Source organism: Rhamphochromis sp. 'chilingali' (assembly GCF_963969265.1).
Source record: "Rhamphochromis sp. 'chilingali' genome assembly, chromosome: 20".
NCBI classification, from domain to species: domain Eukaryota; kingdom Metazoa; phylum Chordata; class Actinopteri; order Cichliformes; family Cichlidae; genus Rhamphochromis; species Rhamphochromis sp. 'chilingali'.
The window spans coordinates 31,663,673-31,685,392 of NC_137947.1; the positions used below are offsets into that span (position 1 = coordinate 31,663,673).

General features: G+C 47.1%; 3 protein-coding genes across 4 annotated transcripts in view; 1 reads left to right on the forward strand and 2 right to left on the reverse strand.

The window, feature by feature from the left end:
• Positions 1-200: 200 nt before the first annotated feature.
• LOC308388746 (clathrin heavy chain linker domain-containing protein 1-like) lies at positions 201-10,270 on the reverse strand. 2 transcript variants are annotated; one of them, XM_080869633.1, is made up of 12 exons: positions 9,927-10,270; positions 9,397-9,584; positions 9,114-9,202; positions 7,453-7,651; positions 6,131-6,246; positions 4,473-4,569; positions 4,280-4,386; positions 3,836-4,007; positions 3,568-3,770; positions 1,992-2,174; positions 958-1,169; positions 201-722 (listed from the first exon to the last, which is right to left on the reverse strand). In XM_080869633.1, the coding sequence occupies exons 1-11, from the start codon at positions 10,092-10,094 to the stop codon at positions 973-975; spliced, it is 1,719 nt and encodes a 572-aa protein (XP_080725759.1). In that variant the 5' UTR covers positions 10,095-10,270; the 3' UTR covers positions 201-722; positions 958-972. The 2 variants fall into 2 exon arrangements, with proteins under 2 accessions (XP_080725759.1, XP_080725760.1); XM_080869634.1 differs by lacking the exon at positions 1,992-2,174.
• A 152-nt stretch (positions 10,271-10,422) lies between these two features.
• Positions 10,423-13,560, forward strand: rps27a (ribosomal protein S27a). Its single transcript, XM_080869638.1, has 6 exons — positions 10,423-10,484; positions 10,594-10,658; positions 11,046-11,100; positions 11,922-12,007; positions 13,161-13,292; positions 13,376-13,560. The coding sequence occupies exons 2-6, from the start codon at positions 10,611-10,613 to the stop codon at positions 13,523-13,525; spliced, it is 471 nt and encodes a 156-aa protein (XP_080725764.1). The 5' UTR covers positions 10,423-10,484; positions 10,594-10,610; the 3' UTR covers positions 13,526-13,560.
• A 1,155-nt stretch (positions 13,561-14,715) lies between these two features.
• Positions 14,716-21,720, reverse strand: part of bmpr1aa (bone morphogenetic protein receptor, type IAa) — a 40,226-nt gene continuing 33,221 nt past the window's right edge. Inside the window, exons 4-13 of the mRNA XM_080869636.1 lie at positions 19,990-20,152; positions 19,801-19,903; positions 19,605-19,704; positions 19,405-19,492; positions 18,624-18,768; positions 18,092-18,284; positions 17,465-17,762; positions 17,213-17,388; positions 16,976-17,106; positions 14,716-16,620 (exon numbers count right to left, since the gene is read on the reverse strand). Of these exons, the coding sequence (XP_080725762.1) occupies positions 16,495-16,620; positions 16,976-17,106; positions 17,213-17,388; positions 17,465-17,762; positions 18,092-18,284; positions 18,624-18,768; positions 19,405-19,492; positions 19,605-19,704; positions 19,801-19,903; positions 19,990-20,152 (1,523 nt within the window). The 3' untranslated portion in view covers positions 14,716-16,494. The remainder of the gene's footprint in view (positions 16,621-16,975; positions 17,107-17,212; positions 17,389-17,464; positions 17,763-18,091; positions 18,285-18,623; positions 18,769-19,404; positions 19,493-19,604; positions 19,705-19,800; positions 19,904-19,989; positions 20,153-21,720) is intronic.

A 21,720-nucleotide genomic window follows, 5' to 3' on the forward strand; every position in this document is an offset into this window, starting at 1 on the left:
ATTGCTGGGGTTTCCTCTGTATTATTGTAGGGTCTACTGTACGATATAAAGCGACTTGAGGTGACTGTTGTTGTGATTTGGCGCTATATAAATAAAATTCAATTGAATACAATAATTATAGTTTTTACAACTGTTTAATAATACTCACAATTGTACATCTACAATCTGTATAGTTTTCATATTTTTAACCATATGTATAACCTTTCATAGCCTGTACATACTTATAGTTATAGTATATTCATAACATACCTTCATACCGTTCACATTATAACATACCTATATTACAGAATATGCATCTATTCTATCTATATTATGGCTAAAACACTTCTGGATGGATGGAAACTGCATTTCGTTGCCTTGTACTTGTGACATGTGCAATGATAATAAAGTTGAATTCTCTTTTTTTCTATTCTATTCCAATCTATCCATCACTTTGTGCATGATTTTAAATATATATTGTTCTAATATCACAAAACAAATCAGAAGCAAAGAATGAAGACACGTGGAGACTTCCATGAGCAGCATAAAGCACAGCCGGCGCCTTCAGAGAGGCGAGGTCGTCCCAAAGCTCGCTGCTGCACTCTTTGATACCTTTCAGCAGGTGCAGGTGTGACTGCGGTTGTTTCTTATAGTTTCAGAATCTCCTGTTACTGTTTTATGCTTCACACCTGAGTGTTTTCAGCTGAAGCTCAGAGACTGCAGAGAGGAGCTCAGGTGTGATCCTAAGGGTGAATAAATACGTGAATAACAAGATTCAGACCAAAAACAACCAAAAAAAAGTCAGACGACTCTTTGCAGACTTCAGACGTTTTGTTTTGTTTATTGTGCAGTTATATCTTTGTGCCAGATTAGACATTTTAGTGAAAGCCATCCTGATTGGACACAAGGTGCTAACATGGAGTTAAAGTCTAAACTACCAGAACCTGTCTGTTGTTTCATGAGAAGGAGAAAATCTACCTTCAAGTCCAGTCTTCACAGGTAAACGTGCTCCATGAGCCGGGCTCCCTCCGGGTCCGGGGTCACAATTCTGGTCCCGCTCTGACTCAGCAGGACAGACAGGATGGCCCGGCTCAGGTCGTCCCGCTCCAGCTCGGAGCACAGAGACACCACGTGGGTCCACACGTCCACCGAAGAGCCGACATCCCCCACGATCACTTCCTCTAAAGCCCCTGAGAAGACCAGCAGCACATGTATGTGTCCCAGAATCTTCTGTCCAAGCATCACGTCACAGGTGCTTTTATCCAAACAGACTGCTAACAAGTCTTATTTCATTGGCTGTTTTTAACAGCAACTATTTATCTGTCAGGGGACTCAGTAAAACCATTCCTCATCTTTCTTTCTCAACTTTAAAATAAAATGCAAAAACCCAAACAGTTCTCAGTTTGGGGCAGTCACTGTGTTACCTGTAGTAGGTGGCATGAGGCCACGCCCCCCCCTCAGAAACAAAAGCCACATATGATGAGTTTACACATCTGAAATAATGACCATCCGAGCCACAACAGTGGGCAGCTTTGGGTGATGTGTGGGGCTGTGTGGGCACAGCATCTCACCCAGTGACATGTGGACGAATCGCCTGAAAGCACAGATCAGCTCTGGTCTGTCTCTGGATTCCTGACTTTTCTTTTTATAAATAAACAGAACAGCTCATCGTTCCTCTACCAGGAGATTATAGACACTGCGTTAGCCTGCACAGCTGCAGAGGGAACAGCATCTGTGTACGTCACTGTGGATTATCCTCTGCAGTGATCATACAGCCTGCGTACATTTTGAATAAACATAATACAGGAGGTAACGTGCAATAACACTTTAATGTTTCACAGGCTGCTGTCTTTACTTGTTAGAACTGTTCTGTAGTAGAGACGAGTCCAGAGTCCAGATGTCCCAGTTTTAGCACGTGTGTGTCACCGCTCACGTGTGAATCTAACACTCGTGGATGACTTCGTTGCAACACTTCTATAAGGAAGTGACCCGACGCCGTCTGCTCCACCCACCTCGCCCTCGGCTCACGAAGCTGTCCAGGAGCTGAAGCGCTACGGGCCGCCGCTGAGGGTCCGCCAGCAGAGTGGCACAAGCCCCGCCCACAGACAAGATGGCAGCACTGTCCTGCAGAGGCTCCGTCAGCAGCTGGAGGAGAGAGAGGCTGGGCGAGCGACACAGGACCCACATGCTGTCCTCTGAGAGAGAGAGAGAGAGAGAGAGAGAGAGAGAGAGCGAGAGAGCGAGAGAGAGAGAGAGAGAGAGAGAGAGAGAGAGAGTTATAACTCTCAGGGCGCCGTGAACACAGCCGGTGGGGCTCGGTGTGGATGAGAGCTGAAGCTGCCTTACATGTAGGACTAATGCAGAAACCCTCGAACTGCACGTGCTCAGTGAGACTGAAGCTCTCTGATGCTCTCTGATGCTTTACAGTTTATTATGATCAAACCATAATTATTTTGTGACGTTGCTCCTTCCACCTTTTCACACTTTCTGTGTGTGTTCGGACAGAGGTGGGAAGTCACCGAGTACAAATACTTAGTTACTGTTACTGTACTTAACGTCACATTTACCTAACTGATTTGAGTACATTTGTTAGACTCAAAATAGACTGAAATAAAGTTCTTTTTTTTCCATCTTCTAATATTATTTTATTACACTAATATAACACAAGGCTCAGTTAGCTTTGTGTACAAACAGCTTCCTGCAGAGCTGGTACTTTGTTACTTAAGTAAGGAAGGGAGGCTGATGCCAACTCCCACCTCCTCGACCTTTAGGACATGGATGAGGAGGAGGATGACTCCACCTTCCCTGCCCAGCAGTGTAGGCCGCCGAGTGCCTGTACGAGGTCTGCAAACGGGCTGCTACAAAGCTGGGTACCTCATGGCCAGCTGCCCAGGATGCAGAACGTGACCTGTTTGATGGCAGGAGGCTCCCACCAGCCTGCTCACCAAAGCAGCTTCTGCATGACAGTAATGACCTGCTGTTGGTCAAGCCCTTTACAAGCAAGCATCCAACCAAGCGCTGCTCTAAGCTCGAGGTGCAAGGGATGGGTGAGCTGGGGCTGCCCGAACCCCCGGCTGTGGAGCCTTCAGTGCTTCATCACCTTCACCCTAACCGAAGGGCGATCAGCTTCCTCCTGCATTTCTTTGCCCAGTGAGATAGATCGCCTCACTGCATCTATTTTAAGGGTGTACAAATATGCTGCACAGTCAGTGTGCTCTCTGGATGCAGACACACTGCTGTCGGTATATCAGGCACTCGTCAGCTGGACTCGGGGTCCCCAAAGCCAGCCATGAAATCCCCCTCCAGGGGAGCTGTCCTAGGGTGTGGGCGTGTAATGGGTCTATGACGGAGGTCATAGATGCAGCCTATGACCCGCGACCAAGGGTCTCTTTGGCCCAGCCCTGGAGACAATGACAGAGACGAGCTCTCGCACTCTGTGTCACCCTCTCCTCCCCCACAGATCTTTCATCTTATTAATAAAAATGACCCAAGACGAGACGCTAACGTTAGCCTGGAGCAGAAATGTCCTCACTACACTGGTTTAACACCAAAACTGGTCCTCACAGAGACACTTCCACACACACAGACCTGCTGTGAGGTCCTCGCAGTGCTTCAGGAACTCGGCAGCACTGTGGATCAGCCCTCTCCTGCACATGCTCAGTGCGGCCTTCCTGTGCAGCCTGCAGGCCTCATAGATAATAGTGGCCAACGTCAGACACAGGTCAGCCACGCCGGGGTTCTCCTGAGCATGCTCAGTCAGGATGTCGCCCAGCTCCTCAGTGAAGGTCAGCCTGAGAGCAGAGAGAGTGTAAAGAAGGAGAAGCAGGGAAAGTGATGAAACTGACATGAAACTGACTTCTTATGGGTGACGGCGTAGCTGACGAGCTGCAGGGCGCCGCTCTGGAGGGCACAGGAGACGCCCTGGAGGGAGAGCGGAGCCGACAGCTCGCCATCGGCTCCAGCAGTGAACAGCAGCGCCCAGAAGAAGAGAAACGATGGGGAGAGCGAGCCCGGGAGGACCTCCACACCTGAAATAAGACAGAGGTCGTCACACACAGCAGTACCTTCATGAAGCACCACCAGCTGCAGTTCCTCTAACGTCCACCAGAAGCTCCAGCAGTGGGTGGGTGTCCGTAGACCAACCCATTTACCTGACAGGTTTATAAGACGATGACTTCCCACCTCAGCTGCACTCACAGGGTCTCTGGGATTGTTTCAGTGCTTTGGGTCAGACTAATTTCATCTTTGCTTGAAATCAACATAATCAGAGCCCTGATAACTGTGCAGGTGCTGTTCCCACCTTTGAACATCTCCATGGTGTCGATGTTCCTCAGGACTCCTCGAGGAGCTCTGGCGGCGATTAGAGCGGCGTCCTCGTACTGAGCCAACTCAAACAGCTCGAGAAACCTGAGGACAAAGGAGAAGCAGGAGACGGGCACTCGTCACACACACACACACAAAAACTCATCAGAAGGTTTTTGTGGAAGCAGCACCTGTCCAGGTAATCTGACACAAGTTCAGATGCATCAGCTCCGGCCGGCTCCTGGTCCTCAAACAGCTGCTTGATGCTGCAGATGTCCTCGTCCGTCCCTGCAGGACAGAAACGCCATCTTTACAGTCACAGTCTGTCCACACTCATGTGTCAGGACAGGTAAAAGTCACCTGGTCCTCTCAACCTCTTAAAATAATTTAAACGCAGCCTCAGATGAACAATAGCATGTGACAGCGTGTCATTATCTGCTTCCACAGGGGAGCGGCTCAGGTGCTGCCTGACCGTCAGCGAGTGACACGCCTCTGTAAAAGTAGATGTTTTGGCAGTTTGCAGGTCTGCATCGCTCAGGCGTGCGAACACATCAGCAGGACAAAGATCTGAGCACAGCTGCAAGTCTGCAACAGCACGTCTGCATGGAGCTGAAGCGACGCTGTAGAGAAGAGCGAAAACTGCTTCACAGTGATGAGACTGATGATGTCACATAGAAACCATCACTGGATTGCTTCTGGAGGAGGAGCTACAAGCTGCTGGATCAGGGGGCGGAGTCGGTTTGCTTTAGCTTCTGTCAAATACATACTGACGTGATGTCATATGTCACATGATTTTGTTCTTCTGAGGCTGCATTCATCAAATTTTAAGACCTGATGATTTTGATCTTTACACGTTGTTGGAATTGATATTTCTTATATTGTCATTTGTGCTAAAATATATAGATCATTGCCTTTATGTGTCCATATATGGCTACCGTTATGAAGAAAAAGCCAGACAGTCAGAGGATTTATCTTCTAACATTTCCTTTATCTGTGTCTGTGCTGACAAAATGTGCTTTCTTTATTCAGAGTGCAGCTTAGTCCAGAGATGTGTTACACATTTGGAAAGCAACATGTTCTGTTTCTTTTAAAGTCCAAGACTTCACACCTTTAAATGTTCGTCCGAGATATGACTTATTACAAGTTCCTGTTTTTATAGTTTAGCAAAACGCTTATTTCTGCTTTTCTGCTTTACTTGCATGCCTCATACACACAGTTTAAGTTCACTGAAAGGTCGAATGTCTATGTATAGTATAGCTGGACAGACACACACACACACACACACACTTGTAATTGCATATTCATGAATGATTGCTAGCTGACAATAAAAAGGGCTGTAGCGAGGGAATCAGTTGGAGTTGCTTGGACAGGCGAGTCACAACACTGCTCTCCAACGCTCCCCTTGCACGTGAAAAGTCCACTAGTGTCTGTGTGGTTGCTTTCAGTAACAGGTTCTGTTTACCAGCAGGGTTGACTTAAACCCAACACATGTCCTGATATGTAAACCCTTAGAGGTGACAGAGGAACGTTGTCTTTACCAGGAAAATAAACCCTAATTAGAAAATATAAAACTATGTTCCTCAGCAAAAAATTCAACATTTTTAGGATCTACTTAAAATAAACTGGAAAAAACAATTATACAAGTAAGAAAAGACGTAAAATATGTTTTAATAAAAATCTATATCCTTTTTTTAATATTGAGCTAAATATCTCACCATTGTGGAAGTGTGTGGTGACGTGAAGCAGCACAGAGAAATCATTAATTGATGTTTTACCGCATTCGTTCTGGAGGTACGCAGTGATCACTGACACTGAACCCAAAACTCTGCTGACTGCAGCAGCGTCTCACCGTCTGCCTCCCTGATGTTCTCCAGAGTGGAACCCACGAGTTCCCCCAGAGGCGCCGGCTGACCCTCCTCCTCCCAGCTGCTCAGACAGTCCCACACGCTCCTCAGACGTTTGTATCTAGAGACAGAGAGGTGATCGTGGTCTTCAGCGGCTGAGCCTCAAATCCAAACCACACTTGGTAAACTCAAACCTGCAGTGACTGCTTTGGTCCACTTGGGGGCAGCAGACACATCACCTTTAACTTTGTGGTGCTCTGTATCAGCTGTTAGGAGCATCATCAGGGGTCAGACGCAGGTTTTGCATGTGGAAACAGTGGAGTACTGAAATACTGTGCAGATACAGTTCATGAGAATGAGATTCATCCTCGTGTCATTTATAATCTGCAGGTTCACATCAGGTCGCTCGTTTTGTCAGTTTTGGTTGGTTCACCTTAAATATTAAGATGCTCTGATCATCTCTCTTTTACTTCCCTGCAACTTTTGTTACCTAATATTTCCGCTCCTCGTCTGACTGCTTATAATTCGGATGCGTTTGTTTCTGTGAGCGTCAGTGTGATGAGATCCAGTCTGAATAAACTGCGACACGTGGCGCTCGTACCTGATGTTGGATCTGATTCTCAGAATTCACTGGAGCAAAGTTACAAAAGTGCATTCTGGGTAAACTTTAAAGGCTGATATCAGCCTGTGGGAAGGATGTTAGAACATATGCAAGGGTTCATTGGTTATCAGGCTGACCTCTGACCCCGACTCCCTCTGGTCTGATTCTGAGGTCGTTCTTTCTCCAGGTTGTGTTCAGTTTGTAAGGACTCGTTCTGACTCTGGATACTTTGCTTCTGTCAAACTGTTCTTTGGTGCAGACGATGTTCAGGATGTTGTTCTGTGAGATCAGCATTAAAACAGAGCCGGAGCCCAAAGTCAGGTTTGTTTTTATTAAATCTGATTGCATGCTGACTTTCTGTCTAAAAGCTTTGTTTCCTGCTTTCATTATTTTCAATAATCTGTTTCCTGTTGGTGTCAAACATATTTCCTCATCTGCTCCTGCAGGAGTCTGCAGAGGTGCTCAGGAGGAAGAGATTCCCCAACCTTTCAAAATAAAAGGCACCTTTTTAATCAAACTGAGATGATGTTTTTTTTCCTTTTAGGCATCTGGTGAAGGAGGAGCTTTACTGCATGACTACATCGTTGTGTTACTGACTTCAGGTGAAGGGTCCTTAATCCTTTAAGTAAAAATTCTAAAATATTCTGCACTCGTCCAGCATGAAGTCTTACTGATGACCTGCATATGTACAGAACTGTATGACTTCCTGTGAGTTTCTGCTCTTACAGGACTGTCAGGTGGTTGTTCTCGGCACTCAGCTCGTCTCTGCGGCATTTGGCGGCCTGCAGCTCGGCGTCCAACTTAGTTTTGACCTCCAGAGGAACACAGTGACTCTTTCTGTCCAGCAGAGCGTCTCTCTGCGCCTCCATGTCCTTCAGGTACCCGTCCAGAGCCTTGGGATCCTCAGACTCAGCCACTGTCAAACCTGCGAGATGACACCAGTGTGGAGATCAACCCTGGAGGACCTGACAGAATATTTAGCAGCTATGAATGACAGATCTGTGAGATCTACAAACACTACCACAGAGGGGTGTGTTGTGTTTTTGGAGGTGCTGAGACCCTCGGGCAGCACTGCTTTAAAAGCAGATCTGATCCTGAGGTGGAAACCACTGCACGGGCTGAGGCACACATCTGAAAACCCCTGGCATCGAACACAGATCATCTCTGCATCCACACATGGATCCAGAAACACTGCCGCTGGGCCTGAGCTCATTCAGCATGTACGATTAAGGCCCAGCTAATATGTTGTGTACGCTGCACTTTGAGCTTACTGAGACAGGACAAACCACTGTGAACGATCACATTATAAACACTGTGAACCGCTCCTGAAACAGGGAACTGCTCTTCATCCCAGCTCCAAGCAGGCGTTGCCGATTTGCAACAGTTAAAAACTAACAACCTGATTACCCCACATGCATATTTTATGAGGTTTTTTTACTCAGAAGCACCACTGCAGGACTTGGTTGTGCATTAGCAACAAAACGTTTAATTTGAGCCTGAGAGGGTTACATGTGGTATCCCCCAAGGATCCATTACAGGTCCTTTCCCGTTTTCATTAAACAGGTCAGCAGCTCCGTCTTTCAGGAACAGTGTCAGTGTTATAGTAGTGGGTTCTAGCCACCTGCCACGCATATCAGGAACTCTTTGACTGTGTGGATGAAATCCTGAATGAGAAAACTTTACCTGAACCACCGAGCTCTACAAATACCCGAACTACATGTTCAACCCAAATCTTTGAAATGTAGCTGAGCATTTGAGTTTTTGTGTAAAGTTCTTTGACTTTTACTTTAATCAGATCAGTGAAGAAAAGCTTTCACCAACTGAAACGTTGTAAGGTAAAAGTCTGTTTGGTCTCTAAAGGTCCACGTCTTCATCAGCTCTCAGCTGGACCTCACTGGAAGTATCCTGGCAGCCTCGTTCTGTTACAACACAGGTGGAGAGCCTGACAGCAGAGTTTGCAGAAACTTCAATTATCCAATAACCTCAGTTAAAGGTGACAGCATGTCCATGTCCACACCCCTCATATGTAAACAATGACCAAAAAGCCGAGACAACAGCAAAACGTCTGTACTGCTAATCCATAATATTCCTTCACTCTGTAACATAATACACATCAATTAACTTCATATTTTACTTCCAGGACACTAAAGCTCAGCTATTATTATATTTATTCATTTGAATCTTTTTTTATTTGAAGGTTTTTATCATTTTGTTCTAGTATTTTATATTCTTTTAACATTTTGTTGCAGTTGTGTATTTTTGCTTCACTTTAATCATGTCCTTCGTATTTGTGTCTGTGGAGATGTGACATGCTAACATGTCTGCTTTGTATTTTCCCCTCACAGGCTTTGAGGACCCTGCGTTAACTCATCTATCTGAGGGTGTACCGGGCATCCATGTGCTCTGCTCTTTAGAAGTTTTCTCTCTCTCGAGCTCCTCCTGAAGTTCTGCTGTTTCCCTCTGAAGGGTGGAGATCCTGCAAAGAGACAAAAAGCATCAAAACAAAGGAAATGGAAAAATATCGACTAATAATTGTTGTTTTTTTCAGACAGTGTTTTTCTCACCTTCATCTCTGACAATGGTGACTTTTATTTACACATAAATCCCTGGAGGAAAGTTAATGTAGTCTACATACAGTGAGTCTTATTTACACAGACAGCCGTCACTCACCGCTCCCTCAGGTGGGCGGCTTGGCGCTCACAGGTAAGCAGTGATTTCCGGCGTGACTCGGAGGCTGCCATGGTTAGCCGTGCCGCCCTGGCTTCCTCCTCCCTCCTCTGCAGCTCCCTGATGGTGCTGTCATACTCCGACTTTACGGCCAACAGAAGCCTTTTATAGGCTGTTGCTCGTCCAATCACCTGACAGAACCAAGAAGGACACAGGAAAAGTTCATTTTCTTTTTTGGTTTAATTTTTCTCATTAATTTGTTTTTTTCTCTTTTGTAAATTGTCGAGTTTTTTCTAATAACTTTACATTTTTTGCAAATTCAGTTTGCATGTTTTATTATCAGGTAAATCTGTCACCCCGGGTTTTCCCTTAAAAACGGCAGTGGGGGTTTATACGAGTACCAGGGTCTTCTCCTTTTACAGAGTTTTTCAGATTTTCTGCTTTCCTCGTAAAGTTGCATTTTTGAAGAAGTAAACCTGTCCAGTTTTCCTTTTAAGTTTTACCGGGTTTTTTTTTTTTTTTAACTGTAACACCTTGCTGAATACGGAGCGGTGGACGGTGTATCGGAGCTCGTCGGGACCCTCCCCGGGACATTGCAGGCACTTCTTCTCGTGCTCCATGAACTCGTTTAAAGACCGGATGAAGCTCCGGTCGCTGTCAGTCGTCAGGATGTCGGCTGTGAAACGTGAACTGCGGGACATTTGTGCATCGGACGTTGTTCTTTACGATGATATTTTTAGGCTAACTTTCCGTTTAGTTTCCCTTCTTCCCACAATTTCAAGGGAATCCTCGCGTCGCCGTGGTTACCGCGAAAGTGCACCTGGGAAATGTTGTTTTTAGTAGATGAGTCGACTTTTTCTTTAAATAATCATCCAAATGATCATTAAAGTGTAAAGAAAATCGACATTAGCACTAAAAAATATACGTGGGAGAAAAAAAGACGCCAGAAAATGACTAAATATAGTGTTTGCGTTGTATTTTTGATCAGGCACCGGAACGGCGACCCTAACCCCTGCGAACGCGTGCAGAAAACCCCGTGTCTGGAGAGGAAAGCCCTCTTCTCATGATCCGCCATTAGGAGCAGACCGGTGGTAAGCTCGCGCTCTGTTTTTTGACGGGTTTTTGTTAAAAATCGGCACTTTTAAACTGACGTTTGGGCTCCAGCAGAGACTAAAGTGTCCTGTGTGTCTTCCCGTGCAGGTGGATTGAACGCCAGGATGCAGATTTTCGTGAAAACCCTTACGGGGAAGACTATAACCCTCGAGGTGGGTGACGGGCTGTGATGGAGGGCAGCGGCGTTCACGGGCTGCCGTTAACCCGAGTTTTACTTATTGTGGAACTAGATTAGAGCGGCCGTTTGTACACGTAACTGATAGGTGCTGTGTGTTAACTGCAGCCGTGTGTTTGGAGGCGGTATCAGGCCGGAGAGTGACGCTGTACCCAAGGCTAACGGCTAAGCTATCCAGGGCAGTGTAAACACGTGGAGCGGGCGCAGCAGCTTAGTGCCGTGCTCGTAAACCCCTGATTAGTTGTAGTTAGTTAATAAAAGTGAATGTGTCATTCGTGTTTAAAGAGTTGTAATCTGCATGTGAGTAGAGCTTTGACCGGAAGCGCGTGCTGTCCCGGCTCACCTGTCCTCTCTGCTTCCACAGGTTGAGCCTTCAGACACCATCGAGAATGTCAAGGCCAAGATCCAGGACAAGGAGGGTGAGTGAGCCTGGCTGATTACTTTTACTCTATTACTTTGTGCATCATCAGGCCAGGAGGCGTTTTTATCCTAAAACAGGTGAATGTGGGAGGCTGAGCTGCAACGAAGCTTCCTGTGTTTACCTGAAAACACGTGATGAGCTTCGTGTTTGTAGAGAAACACAGACTGCTCGAAATAAGAACTCTTCAGAAATCACGTGTGAGCTGTCAGGGGTCGTAGTTCAGACTGTTTATAGATCACAGACCGCAGCAGGAGTCCGTGAGGGAGATGGTCGGTCTTACAGATGCATACTGAGGGCTTGGAAAGCATCATTACGGGGGTGTACGGGGCACACTTACAGGAGCATAAGTGTCAAATAACCAGGACAAACTGATGTTTAAATGTGAGTGAAACTTCCTGTGGGACGAACAGAAGTGCAGCTGTGTAGAGACAGCAGGGTGGTTGGTGATTAAAATAATCGTGTCAGTGTTTGAAGCGTTCGGGCCGCCGTATTTAAATAGGTGAAATGTGTTCGCCATCATCAGCCATCAGCACCATGAAGCTGACACACGAGCGTCACTGTCAAAATCATTTACAGTCACAGATATGTTCAACAAGCGGGACAGTGATTTAAAACGTGCTGTCACAGGGAGGCGGAGCTTCAACCATACTGCGTTTCTGAGGTGTGTGTGTGTGTGTGTGTGTGTGTGTGTGTGTGTGTGTGTGTGTTTTTCTGGAGTCCAGAAACCAAATGTATGCAGCAAAGCACAGGAAGTTCAAGTGCTGATTGATTACTGGGGTTCAGTGATGATCCTGATCAGCTGGTGTTTGCTCTCTGCAGGAATCCCTCCCGATCAGCAGAGGCTGATCTTCGCCGGGAAGCAGCTGGAAGATGGCCGCACGCTCTCCGACTACAACATCCAGAAGGTGAGCCGGGAACGCCGCCCCAGAGAAATGAAGGCTTTTCTGTAAATGTGGACTCAGAGTTCAGTTTGAGATTTAGAGCCAGCGTCATTCAAAGGTCATCTGATGAGCTGTTGCTGTGTTTTTTAATTTTACCTCTATTTTGGGTTTAATCGAGTTCCCAGAGCAGGGTTTAGATCAATTCTAGCTGCATTTGGACAGATGTTGGAATAAAAACATCTGGATCAGAACCTCTTTGGAGCAGTTGGTTCATAAATTCAGACCAAAGCTCTGTGGTTCTGAGTCTGAGCTGTAATAACTGGCTCTGCAGTGGGACGTGTCGTTACTGAGGCCTCAGATTCAAACAGTTGGAACTAGAAACAGATTCGTGACGTGAGGCAGCGTTGGCTCACAGCAGGAGGTCCAGATGACAGGAATCCGGTTTTCATTTGACTTTTGGGGGAAAATCCAGGTCTGGAATTGGTAACTGGGTCAGCTTTGGAGTCTGTCGCCCCCCGGTGGCTTAAATGAGTCCTGCAGGCTTAAACCTCCAGTCTGAATCCTCAGTGGATCCCACACAGGCTGTGCTGCCTTCAGCGGTTTCCACCTTCAGGACTGTGCTCGGGTGCAGCCAAGGAATTTTGCCTTGGCTGCACCCGATTTATGGAATAACCTCCATCGCTATACGCGAGTCTGATTCCATCCATTCCTTCAACCCACTTATTTATTCTCGCCTTTTCTACCAGTTAACGCTTGTTGTTAGCTTAATGCTTCTTATCTTCGGCTTATTCTTAATCATTTGACTGTTTTATCCTTTACACTTAGTTTTCTTCTGCTTTTGTTTTAATGCCATTCAGCCTGCCAGCATGTTTTGGTACCTTGCCATAGCAGTCATCCTTCCCGGTTACTTCATCCTATTCTCTTGCATGTTAAGCACTTTGGTACACCACTGGCTTTTAAATGTGCTGTATAAATAAAGTTTGTTGTTTTGTGACTTTTGTTTGAAGGCATGAATTAGATGCAGCAACATCAGCTGTGTCTGCCAGGTTCTCCCTGGTTTCCTGTCACCCTGACCCATCTAAGGGGCGGCGTTAAATTCAAGTCTCAAACTCGAGCGTGTTTTTACGCGTTTGTGTCGTCTGGCGTCCCTCTCACGCCTGTTTCTTGGTGTTTTCAGGAGTCAACTCTGCACTTGGTGCTGAGGCTGCGCGGTGGTGCCAAAAAGAGGAAGAAGAAGTCCTACACCACCCCCAAGAAGAACAAGCACAAGAGGAAGAAGGTCAAGCTCGCCGTGCTCAAATACTACAAGGTAAAAACGCCACCGGAGATGCGCTGGAGTTTGAGTTTTGTGCATTTTCGGTTTCATTAAAACCAACACTTTTCCTCCTTCAGGTGGACGAGAACGGTAAAATCCACCGGCTGAGGCGCGAGTGCCCCGCTGACGAGTGCGGCGCCGGCGTGTTCATGGCGAGCCACTTTGACCGTCACTACTGCGGGAAGTGCTGCCTCACCTACTGCTTCAACAAACCCGAGGACAAGTAGACAGGATGATAAATAAAGAAATGTTTGACTAAAAATGGTGACTGTGTTTCTGTTAAAGTAGTTTAAACGGGTCGTCGCTAATTTCAGATTTGAGCTTTAAGTCGTATTTTCTGTGACGTGAGAGGCCTCGGACACGTGCAGTTCATGTGAACAGCCAGATTTACTGATGTCAGCCCGTTCTCCAGAGTTTCAGGTGTTTATTACTCGCAGGTCATCAAAACTAAAGTAGTGGAAAGGCCGTGCTGCACTGCAGTTTGACTTGTTAAAACCTCGTCATGCAAAGAGTCAGGAGTGCTTGAGTCACGTGGATATGGTGGCACTTTGATACCAACGTCACTGACACTGCTTTAACTGCTCACAGCTGGAAACGCACCACAGCTGTTCACCACCTGTAGTTGTCACATGACCAGGCTGCTCAGCGAGTGATCACCTGGAGATTCCTGCAGAATCAACAAACAGAACATTTGGAAGCTCACGACAAAGTTTAGATGAAACCAAAACTGACTGTAAAATCAGGGTTAATCTGTATTAGTACGATTTAAGGTTGAAACTACAAAAAACTTGAGTAATTCTTTAGTCAAAATTATAAACTTAAGTTAAATATTAATTCTAATGCAACAAGTTTCAGAATCAAAGTTCAAAACTTAAATGGAAATTTAAGTTTCAGTCCCAGGATCATTTTGTCACTGACATGGGATCAAAAACATTTTTAAAGTTAAAACTTTTAAAATGTTGAAGTATCCATGTCAATGCCAAAATTTAAAACTTGGATCACATGAATCCTGTAGTAAAGTTGATCTCTTTATTGGAAATGAACATTTAAAATCTTGACTAGATTTTTATAGGATTTTAAGGTATGTTTTTAAATAAATCTGAATTACCTGAAAATTTTATTAGTGATATTTATTAGTTAACCTTTGTTTTCCATTAGAAATAAAATATTTTCTCCAATAGTTTTTATAAATTAAAATGAATAACTTCAAATGGGAAGTTACAAAGTTTGAGTTGGTAAAAGTTGAAATGTAATAAGTTACTATTTTAATTTTGACTAAATCTCTCTGACAACATGAGAAGTAAAATGAGAAAAGTCAATCCCAAATTTCTTTTGCTGGTAGAAACAAAAAAGGGATTAAATGCAGGATTTTCAAAGTAAAAGCTCGGGTGTGAAAGAAGCAGAGCGACGCTGTGGCTTTGTGTACTAAAATAAGAGTATTTATTTAAAAATCGGTACATTGGACAGACTGTATATAGAGTTTTCATTTCGTTGGTAAACTCATAAGGCACCATACCAGATGCTGTACAAAACACCAACAGCAGGAAACAAAAAGACTTTTACATATTCAAGATTATTTCTATACTGAGCTTTAATTACAGACACACTAAGGTTACTGCTTAAATAGCTGCTGTACGAACGTTAGCCTCATTCACGAGCAGCCAACATGCGAACCCACTGCCGCCGACACGAAACCGCTAACAGCGACCGTAGCCTAGCTTAGCACAAACTGTTAGCTTAGTGGCACCGCTGCTAAAACAGCAATTCTTACAGTTTAATTTCTACGTGTCCGAGAAACCCTATAAACACATCCAGAGTTGATGAGGCGAGGTTCCAGTCTTTGTGCTAAGCTAGGCTAAAAACATCCGGAACCAGTTTCCCAAATATTCCTAATGATTAAAGAAAACTCACCAGCAATAAGCCAATCAGCTCGAAGGGGACCTGTTCTGCTTTCTTACTTTCTGACTCACATAACGACCAACTTGACTGTATGCAGTTTCATATGATGACATAAACTTATGTAAAAATAATCCATGTCTTGTTGAGTCCAAACCTCAACAACGCCCCCCTCTGTGGACTTCCTCATCCACAGGGGCCGCGCTAGGGTTGGTCCAGAGTCAATGAAATCAAAGTCTTAAATATAATTCAACCCCGATGGCTCACAATTGCCCTGCAGACGAGCTGCAGTCAAATTTATTACACTGCTTTAAAAAGGAGTGATAAAGCGACCCCTCGGCAGTCTTCCAGAACCTGGCTAATCAGAATAAAGTCAGGCTTTGGGAGGTGGGCCTTAAAAAGGGCAAATATCCCATAAAACCGGATTACTTTAAAAATAAAATAAGCCAGATTTACAGTTCATCTACGCCAGCAAGAGGTGGAGGAACTCTCGAACATAAGGTACTGCCCCTCTGCTGGCTTCCAGAAGGTGGCCAATCAGAAGACAGTGAGCTGTGCGAGACAAAAGAGTACTATTTCAAAGGGTTAATCATACTAAGCCACTCTGAGCAGAATAAGTCCCCTTTCAAAGCGGTTACGTCGCTGAGATTTTCGTGAAGGTCTTCTTCGGGTTTGGCGCCACTTTGTTTTGTTTTTTTAAATTTCATCAGACAGACAGACGAACAGGACGGCAGACGTCTCCGTGCTGACCCCGCGACCTCCCGCCGGCGTCTCCGAGGAGTCGGCCGGACGTCAACACCACTGCAGCATAGTGTTCTGGTTTGAACTCCTCTCACGAGCAGGCACGGCATCTAAAGATAACGTTTATTTACACATTTAAATTCACATGTTATTATAGTACCTTATTCTGCTTATATTCAACTAAGCGTGGAGATGATATCTTAATATGGCAGGAGAACTCAGTCCTGAAGAGAAACAAAGAAAACATTTTCAAACAGGCGGAGGTGGAGGAAGCTCGGCGAGGTGGGTCCTCAAATAAAAAAAAATAAAAAAAATCTCAGTTCATTCATGAGGAATGAAAGCTCCGCCCCCCCTCCTCGCCCCTCCACAGGAAGTCATCTGTATCTTTTGTTTGGCTTTCACAGAAAGCGTCACTCGGCGCAGAGAGAGGAGGAGGAAGAGGAGGAGACACAGTTCAGCCCTGAGATGGGTCCTTTGCTCTTTTAGCTCCTCCCCTTCATCCCCCTGATGAAGAGGCGGTCTGGGGCGGAGGTTGAGGTGAGTCTGGAGGAGGGTGGGGTCAGATCTTGATGTCCTGGGACTCCACCATCTTGGCGAGCGTCTTCTTCACTCTGAGGATGGTGAGGCGGGAGGCGGGGTTATGAGCCCAGCACTCTGACATCAGCTTCAGCATGGCCCGGAGGCACTGCGGACACAAACACGCCGTTAAAGGACGAACAGGAAGTCACGAGAACACAGCCGCTCTGACACCATCATTGTGACACCCAACTCTCTGCCGCCGGCACGGGAACACTTCCTGTCTGACCGCATCGCCAACGTATTTATCCGCACACACAGTTCAGACATGAGGATGGCAGAAAGAGACCGGCGACAGGTCAGCGGAGGAATACGTTTGGTGGTTAGGTCAGATAGGAAGTAGTCCTGGTATTGGCTGCTGTTTTGAATCAAAAGCTCGAACTTTCCCATCAGGCTGGAATAAAACAAACATCCTCGACAGTCGGGAGAGAGACAAAGCAGACAGGAAGTAGTCAGAGCCTCACCTCGTCGCTGTTCCAGCGGTTAGACACCGTCGGCCGCAGGCCCTTAACACACACCACCTCCAGCATGTCCTCATACGAGGGGTCAGAGGGCACCGTGTCGTAGTACGGCAGCTGGTAGTCCTCCACGATACCTGCACAGGAAACAACACCTGTATTAACGTCAGAGCGGCTGACGCGCCCAACAGCGGCTGACGTTCTTCTTCTGGTGTGTGTGAGTGTGCGTTTGTTTGTGCGTACCCCCGGTGACGCAGCGTCGGGTCATCTCCCAGACGATGAGTCCGAAGCTGTACATGTCGGCCATGATGTAGGCCTGGAAGTGGTTCTTGTTGAGGCTCTCGTCGAGGACCTCGGGGGCCATGTAGCGTCTCGTCCCCACCCGGGTGCTCAGGGGGATGTCCACTTCGTTCGTGTCACTATGGCAACACAACGAGAGGTTAGGTCAGCTGAGGCCAGAACAGCCTGAGAATGCACCACGGAGCAAACGCGAACCTGTTGAACTTGACGGCGAGGCCGAGGTCGGCGATGCAGCAGGTGCCGTTCTTCTTGATCAGGATGTTCTTGCTCTTCAGGTCGCGGTGGGCGATGGCCGGCTTGCCCTGCGTGCCGTAGATCTCCGTGTGCAGGTGGCAGAGGCCGCAGGCGGCCGAGTAGGCGAGCCGCAGCAGCGCCTGCGTGTCCAGCGTGGTCAGCTTCAGGAAGTCGTACAGCGAGCCATTCTCGTGGTAGTCTGTGATGAGGAAGAGCTGCGTGAAGGCGCCCGTGCCCTTAATGTCCGCCGCGATGAAGCCTGCAGAGGAGGAAGGTAAAAACATCCACCTGACATTATTTACTTTATATTCGCCTCAGGCACCCGGAGACCATTTCTTATTGGCCCGTGGTTAACGCGGTCTCTCTCCTCCGACACTCTGAACTTTCATGAAGCTGAAATAATCGTTCAGCTGTTTCTGCTGGGCAGCGGCGCCGTGCATAATCAAAATTGGCGTGTTGAACGCTCTGAGTCCTCGGGCTCGGACGGCATCATAAAGCTGCTCAGAACCCACGACTCGCTTACCGCGGGTCACATGACCTGCACCGTAACTTCGTGAGAACGCGGGCGTGTTTGGCGCACGAGCCTACCGAGGATGTTCTCGTGCCTCATCAGGACCGTCTGGTAGATCTCCGTCTCCCTGAACCAGCTGGCTTCCTCTCGGGTGAAGAAGACTTTTACGGCGACCTTCTCTCCCCTCCAGCGGCCCAGCCACACCTCGCCGTACCGCCCCTTTCCTATCTGACGTACCATCTGGATCTGCTTGGCGATGGTCCGCTGCACCTGAGGACGCAGAAAGGAAGTTTCAGAAGGGCGCTCCGAGTTTCCTGGTCGTTAACGTGGTCTGTGACCTTTGACCCGTTTTAAAAACAAAGCTCTGTATTAGTGTGTGAGCCTCTTCTTTGACCCTCGAGCGTCCTCCGCCGCAGCCAGCGTCGCCGTTTTTAATCAATGACAGCGATGACATCACAGGTGAAACAACCTTCACTTGTAATCAAACTGAAACTACCAGATAAAATAAAACTCAAAGAAACAAAAATAAATTCTAATAGAGAACAAAGTAAAGTCACTGCTGGTGCTGACTGTTCTTTAAATCAGAGCAGGTGTGTTTGTAGCTCCTACCAGCAGGGGGAGCCCTGAGCCGCTGCCTGAGCTCTGAGACTGATGAATGAGGTCTCTGAGCGACTCGCCCTCCCGGATGAAGACATCGTGCTCCTGGTCCTTATGGTTCTTATGATACCGCTGCCGGTCGCTCTTAAACTTATACCTGCACACAGACAGACAGACAGACAGACACACACACGCATCTCAGTTTGATTCATCAACAGTTTTACAAAAGGGTCCAAAGTGAGCATAATAAAAATGTCTGTGTGTGTTTACTACAGGTAAAAGTGAAGAAAATGTAAACAGGAAGCTGTCAGTTTTACTCTGAGAATGACTCCAAAATAAAAGCCTGAGCTAAGGAGCACTTTCTCTTTAACTTGACGTCTTTTTTTTAGGCTCAAATTTGACATGAAATATTTGCAGTTTTGCTTTCTGCTCACTTTCAGTCACATTATTTTGATTTTACTCGTATTCATTTCACATGTGATTTCCTGATGTTGCTGTTAGTTACTTCATTATTGCCTTGGATGTGTTAGTGTGTGTTGTGTGCTGGTTGAACCATTTAGTGACTGATCATTACGAGCAGTAAGAATTCACTACACCAGCCCACGTCAGGTGATTTATGTACGGCTATCGTCCTATCAGACATCAACAGGAAGTGAAAGCCAATGAGCTACAGACATGTCTGCGTTCCAACTAAACTGAAGTCTGCATCGCCGCCTCTCCCCGCCGACAGCAGCAGGTCCAACAGTCTCTGCTGACTCGAAGGTGTGCCGGTCGCTGCCAGGTGAGCTCTTACCTGTAGTAGTAAACCACGGTGATGCAGATCAGCGTGCAGCAGCAGACCGTCATGGAGATCAGGAAGGCCAGCCAGTGGGGGCTTCGTTCTGCGCGCGCGCACACACACGCACACACACACACACACACACACACACATTAGTCGCCTGTGCGGCTTCACGAGCTCACCTGCTTCACACCTGCATCTGTGTTCCACGTTACCGGTGGGGGCCAGCGGGGGCAGCGTGGGCTGCAGGTCTCTGTTGCACAGGTCTGTGTTGCAGCACTCGATGGTCCTCCTGGTCTGAGCGTTGGGGGAGTCCTGCCGAGCAAACGGAGCCAATCACAACAGCAGGTCAGGAGGGAGGAGACACAGAGGCGAGAAAAGTGACAGACACGCCCACACAGACCGGCTCACCTTGCACTGGAAGTGAGAGCCTTCATACTTCATGCAGCCGGAGGTGAGCTGCACATCTCCGTGCTCGTCCTGCTCGATGATAGCGAAACACTGACCGTTCGTCCTGAAGACAGACATCATCATCATCATGATGGAGCAACGAGGACTCTACTCAGCAGTGACAGACTCTACTGCGCTGCTTCTACTCACTGGCAGGTGTAGTTGATGGCGTCGTCCGGGCAGTGACCCGAGCAGTAGCAGCTGAGGGATCGAGGGAGGTCCTCAGGTGCGATGGTGGGGCTGTCGCCAGGGCGCCGGGCCTCGGGTTTCACCCCCGTCCCCTGCAGGACGTGGTCCGGGTTCTGACCTGCGGCTGGACACGAAACAAACAGAAGTTAAAACATTTTTTAGTCTTTGGTGACGGCTGAGAGCAGCTCGGAGTGACTCCTGCAGGAGGTGAAACATTCTCCTCCATCAGCTGACGACAGCAGGAGCAGGACGGCTCCGTATAAGGACCACAGCAAACAAGACGGCGGGTCGGAGATCGCCGAGCAGAAATAAAGTTTGACGGTTTTTATGGGCGCGAGTGAATAGAAGAATAGAATAGAATAGAATAGAATAGCCTTTATTGTCATTGTACAGAGTACAACGAAATTGGAGTGCCACTCCCTTGGTGCAAGTTTCAATAATAAATATATATGTAAAATATAAAAAGTACAAAAAAACAATCGTAAGTACTCAAACAATAGTATGTACGATATATACAGGATACAGCATTAATATAATGACAGTGACGGTATGAGTGGCGGCTCGCCTTCAGAGAGAGGATCAAAGGCAGAGACGATGGTTCTTATCAGCTGTCTGCTCTTTATCTCAGTCCTCCTCTAATCCCCGCGCCTCCTTCTGCGCTGACGCCACCGCTCTCCTTCACGTTACTCCTCCTCCTGTATTTGTCTTTCAGATCACTTTCAAACACCTCGTCACCTTCCTTCCTTCCTCAGAGTAAAGACGGCATGTGGACGTGCACGCCGTCATGCCTGGACATGAACTACCTGCTGGTAGCTCACCTCCAGTCCCGCCCTCCCCCTGCCCCTCCCCGAGAGTCGCTGTTACCGAATCACAGCTTTCATGTGCTGATCGTTTCCGTTTCCCTCCGAGAGCAACACAAAAGTTCATCCTGAGCAAAATCACCTCAAAGAAACTGATCATGCGATCATGTGACGGGGTAAAACAAACACCTGGATGCAGAACAGCTGGATCGTCTCTCTCAGCTCTTCAGTTATCGTCTGTTTCCTGTTTTTATTATCTGAAGTTGTGAAAGCGTGCGTCTGCGACGCCTCGCAGCACGTCATCACTTGCTTCCTGTTCGTTTTCTTTGGGGAACGCCTCTCGCTCTCACATGTTTGGACGTTCCTCCTCCTGCAAGGCTCGCCGTCGAGGCGGCCTAATGTCGCTGTTTCTGTTCGGACCACACCGGCTGCTCCAACCGTGCTCCGCCCTCAAGCCGCACTGCCACTTTAAGAGCACGCAGGGGGAGTCAGATTACCCAGCGTCCTCTCTGCCAGACCTCAGTCTCCACTCCGGCGGCCGGCACAATTATTAAGCACACATGTGGACATAGGCAGAGCAGAGGCTCCACCCGTCACTGCCTTTCACCCAATCAGAGGCCCGAGGGGGCGGTTCATGAGGGCCTTCAGGTCTAGACAATGATGACATCACTGCTCGCCGATTTTTTTTCAGCAGAAAAAAAAAAAAAAAAAAAAAAGACTTTAAATGATGGAGACGGTTGTTTGAAAGCTGAGATGAGCTGCAGTCACATCAGTCTGCTCACTGATTTCTCCTGTCAGATGATTTCCAGCTTTTAGATTTTTAACTTAAATTATTTTTAACCTTCTGGGTGAAAAAGCTCAGCTTTATAATTCACACACTGAACCGTCTGCA

What these genes read in the sequence shown, in the direction of transcription:
- LOC308388746 (XM_080869633.1), bottom strand. Translation starts at nt 10,094, where the DNA reads ATGTCCCGCAGTTCACGTTTCACAGCCGACATCCTGACGACTGACAGC. An exon ending in GCCGCCCACCTGAGGGAGCG is followed by an intron (nt 9,203 to 9,396) that starts GTGAGTGACGGC and finishes GTCTCTTTGCAG; the next exon opens with GATCTCCACCCTTCAGAGGG. An exon ending in GAACATCAGGGAGGCAGACG is followed by an intron (nt 4,570 to 6,130) that starts GTGAGACGCTGC and finishes TCTGTCCTGCAG; the next exon opens with GGACGGACGAGGACATCTGC.
- rps27a (XM_080869638.1), top strand. Translation starts at nt 10,611, where the DNA reads ATGCAGATTTTCGTGAAAACCCTTACGGGGAAGACTATAACCCTCGAG. An exon ending in CCGACTACAACATCCAGAAG is followed by an intron (nt 12,008 to 13,160) that starts GTGAGCCGGGAA and finishes TGGTGTTTTCAG; the next exon opens with GAGTCAACTCTGCACTTGGT. An exon ending in CCGTGCTCAAATACTACAAG is followed by an intron (nt 13,293 to 13,375) that starts GTAAAAACGCCA and finishes TTCCTCCTTCAG; the next exon opens with GTGGACGAGAACGGTAAAAT.